Source organism: Octopus bimaculoides, chromosome 5, assembly GCF_001194135.2.
Source record: "Octopus bimaculoides isolate UCB-OBI-ISO-001 chromosome 5, ASM119413v2, whole genome shotgun sequence".
NCBI classification, from domain to species: Eukaryota; Metazoa; Mollusca; class Cephalopoda; order Octopoda; family Octopodidae; genus Octopus; species Octopus bimaculoides.
Genome location: NC_068985.1, coordinates 51,903,596 through 51,907,578, shown reverse-complemented (window position 1 = coordinate 51,907,578; position 3,983 = coordinate 51,903,596). Strand labels below are relative to the sequence as shown.

At 34.2% G+C, this 3,983-nt stretch overlaps 1 protein-coding gene across 1 annotated transcript in view; it reads left to right on the top strand.

The window, feature by feature from the left end:
- The window catches only part of LOC106877418 (signal peptide, CUB and EGF-like domain-containing protein 1), a 233,880-nt gene that overhangs the window by 207,759 nt on the left and 22,138 nt on the right, over nucleotides 1-3,983 (top strand). The window contains exon 20 of the mRNA XM_052968057.1: nucleotides 146-298. Within this exon, the coding sequence (XP_052824017.1) occupies nucleotides 146-298 (153 nt within the window). The remainder of the gene's footprint in view (nucleotides 1-145; nucleotides 299-3,983) is intronic.

Here is a 3,983-nt window from a genome sequence, read left to right as displayed (position 1 = left end):
TATATATATATATATATGTGCGAAAAATTCATTTACAATTTCTCTCAAAGCAAAACTCTATTTATTTAAGATATCTATGAAAAAAAAACTATTTATTCAAAATATTAAATGAGAAAAAATCTATTTCTGTATATATTTAATTCAGAATCGGCATTTTCTCTACAAACTCACGTGACATGTGTTAGCACAGAAAGACCTCAAGCATACGTTGCCCGGTCCAGAAATTTATGGATTACTTTCAAAACAGATCAGAAAAATACAGGCGCAGGTTTTTCTATACCATATGTAACTTACAATGGTAAGTAGAATCAACTTTCTGCGCTTCTATTCAGTATTTTTGCTTTCGTTTGGATTTTTTATTATTATTATTATCATCTTTTTTAGATGGCTATGTGGTAAAGAAGCCTGCTTTGAAACCACGTGGTTTCGAGTTCAGTCCCACTGCGAGACAACTTGAGCAAGTGTCTTCTATGACAGTCCCGGGCCGACCAATACTTAATGAGTGAATCTGATTGACGGAAATTGTGTGGATCTCCTTCGCCTGTGCCTGTGTGTGTCTGTGTCTGTGTATGTTTGTGTATAACATAACTTAGCAGTTCAGCGAAATAACCGACAGAATACCAGACTAAGAAAGAAAAATAGGCATTGGTTCGATTTGCTCAACTAAAACCCTTGAAGGATGTAACCCAATTACTGAAACAGTGGAAAGAAAATTAAAAAAGAATTCATCATGAGAAATTTAGACATAAAGACACCTCCCATTTAATTTTTATCGTTTTTTTTTGTAATGTTTGTTTGTTTGTTTTTCACTTAGAGAAAGAACTGTAGCTGTTATGATCCTTTACAAGTCCTATAAGACTTGAAAGGAGTTTCCTTCATACCAATGACTGATGTTTGCACCAGAGTGAAAACTACTTAGCTAAATATTCTCAACGACTAGGTGGTGGTGTTAAGCAGGGTGAAGGATTAAATCTATCAGTTCTTTATATACTTGTGTAGAAATATACTTAACACGTACCTGTACACCCAGACGTAAAAAAGACCTTCGTTGTGAAAATTCCTTCAGGAGAAAATTTTCCTTATAGACAATTTGTATGAAAAAATACATCATTAGTTCGTGAATGACGTCATCAGACCGCAGGATGCATGTGTTTCTGCTTCGTTATGCATCATCAGTTCCGACAACGAATCCATCTTTCATAACCTACTATGAAACAGCCGTTCTTATATTTAAACAGCAAATACCACATTTGTCGTTGAGCATAAATCCTGGTCAAACTGGAATTAATTAACCAAAGGCACACGAAGCGGCGTTGGTTGAAATCTATGTGTGTGCAAATTGTATTTAAGAAGTTCGTGGAAAGACCTTTGCTTCGGAAATTTGTCTTGGGAGAAAATTTCTCTGTACAGATAATGTGTGTGAAAAAACATATCACTGGTCTGTGAATAATGTCTTTGAACCGCAGGATGCATACATTTCTACGTCGTTGCTCGTCATCAGCTCCGGACAACGAATCCATTGTTCATAACTATGAAACAGGTGTTCGTTATTTAGACACAAAATACTACATTTTCTGTTGTGTGCAAATCTTGATCACGTCGGAATAAATTAGCCAGAAGCGCACAGAGCGTTACTGGTTGAAATATACTCGTGTACAATTATATTTAACATGCTAGTAGTAAAACCTTTGCTGCAGAAATTTACTTGGGAGGAAATTTCTCCGTTTGTGTGAAGCAACACATCACTGATCTCTGAATGACGTAATTGGAGAATGTGTGTGATAATAACACGTTGCACTTCTTTATGTTTTACGTTCATAGAAATAACTTTCTTTGTGATTTTATTCCTGTGACAGAGAGAAAATGGATTTTAAAAATACAGACAGATATCAATGAAGCATTCAGTTTTAAACGAATTTAGGTAACTATATCAAACAATTAGACTCCAATAAATTCAATTAGAATTCACATCCAGGGTAATTCCTCGTGTATGACAAATTTACTACAATAAAGAAATACTGTAAAAACCCATCTAATTTACGCATATTTTTCGCAAAAACAAAAATAAACTTTAGTGAGTGCATAAATTACATGAGTAGATTATTTCCAGAATTTTTTTAGAAATTTTTTTTTGTTGAAAAATGACGTACAGGAAGTTGATTCATTTAATGTCAGAATAGGTTTTTACAGAAAAAATATAATGAAGTTGACTTTTATTTATTACTTTTTTTGTATAAATTTACAAAAACCATTAAATAGTTAACTACTTTTTGAAGTTTGACGTTCATGCTGGTGCTCACGGTCCGGGCCATATTTTACATTTCTAGGAGTTTCTACCAATCGCAATGGAGCCCGGAAATTTTCTTAAATAGATCAGTTTTTCTCCGCTTAAGAAGTCTAGCTTGCGTTTGCCTCCAAGAAGATATTGCTCGCTTTCTCCGCGTTAGGACAATGAAATTCCTCACCGCCAATTTCGCCGCTACCAGCTCTTACTGCACCTAACGTCGACATCATCATAATCCATCCTTGCGCATGTAAACTCACTAAGTGAATATGACTTAGCGTTCCTACAGAAACCTTCATTTACCTTAAACGATGTTTAATGTCGTTTCACATTCTCTATGAAGAGAACACGAATGTGTTCTCTTCATAGAACACTTCTAACGTATGTATTACCAGTTCTTTTGATAGAGTAGATTTTTGCTATTCTTGTTTATGTCTCCTCACAGACGTGTATATTCTAGCAAGTCGCTTCTTAAAATTCGCACCTCTCTTGTTCAATAAACACTGAGTTAAAGACTTGCAGAGCTGTTTATTTTCTCCTTTCGATTTTTAATGTTTCTTTTAGCGGGTTACCAAACTATCAGTTTGGTCTCTCGGCTAAAACGGTAATGACAAATTTTTAAGTTTGCTTGACATTTTATAAGTGTGAAAGGGACTAAAATTTCGATACTCCGTATCAAAGGTTCCGATAAAAAAAAAAAGGCAGAAAATCAGAACTTGAGACTAGAAGACAGTTTCGACCAATGAGAATTCTGTTTACATAATCAGTTTGATTGGTCACCTTCCTCTGTCGGTTGAGTAAAGTGTCATCTAAGCTGATGTTTATTGGTAATTAAACTTATTTTGCAACACTTGTGCATATTTATCAGCTTTGTTTTTGTTGATAAGAAGTATCAACAACTTTTCCTATAATCGTGATTTGAGAAGACATACAGAAGTATGCTAAAGATCGGGCATAATCTTTTGTGGGCAAGAAATGTAAAATAAAGTTTATTATAAACAACACAAGCACTCGTAGTTTAATAGCTTTCAATGTGATACCTGTTAAGCAGAAATTATTTTTATATAATGAAAATTTAATAAAATCTAATCATAAGTAAGTGAAATTATGCTAAATTGAAAACCATTTTCCCCTGGCCATATCAGCAGTTCTGAAAACTTTTGAGTGCGAATTTTACACGAGTAGAAGCTTTTTTTTCACAATTTTTATTCTGAAAATCACCTGCGTAAATTACACAGGTGCGCAAATTACATGGGTTTTTACGGTACGTAATGCCCATTATTTATGCCTTGTCTTATATATCACTCTGTGTAAAAGACAAGTATAACTGGAAATCAACAATGGATTTACAATATAGAATGGTGATGAGCTATAACCTCGAACTCTGCCACAAGTATACGCAGAGTTCTTTACTTATCTAAAAATAGTGTTAACCTGGTGTATTAACAGAGACCAGACATATATATATGCAGCACGGAATTTTGTCAGTGAACAGATCGCGGTCTCAAAGCGACGAATATATTTTGGCAAAATAAATTTAAATGTTGAAGTGAGTCTAACGGTTTTTGTGTGTTTCTTAAATGGCTTATAAACACCTTCCACGCTGCAATTGTTTCGTTCCAACGCACCATCTCAGATCAGGTCGCTTGCTATGCAAGTACATCTCCGTAATATATATATATATATATATATATATATA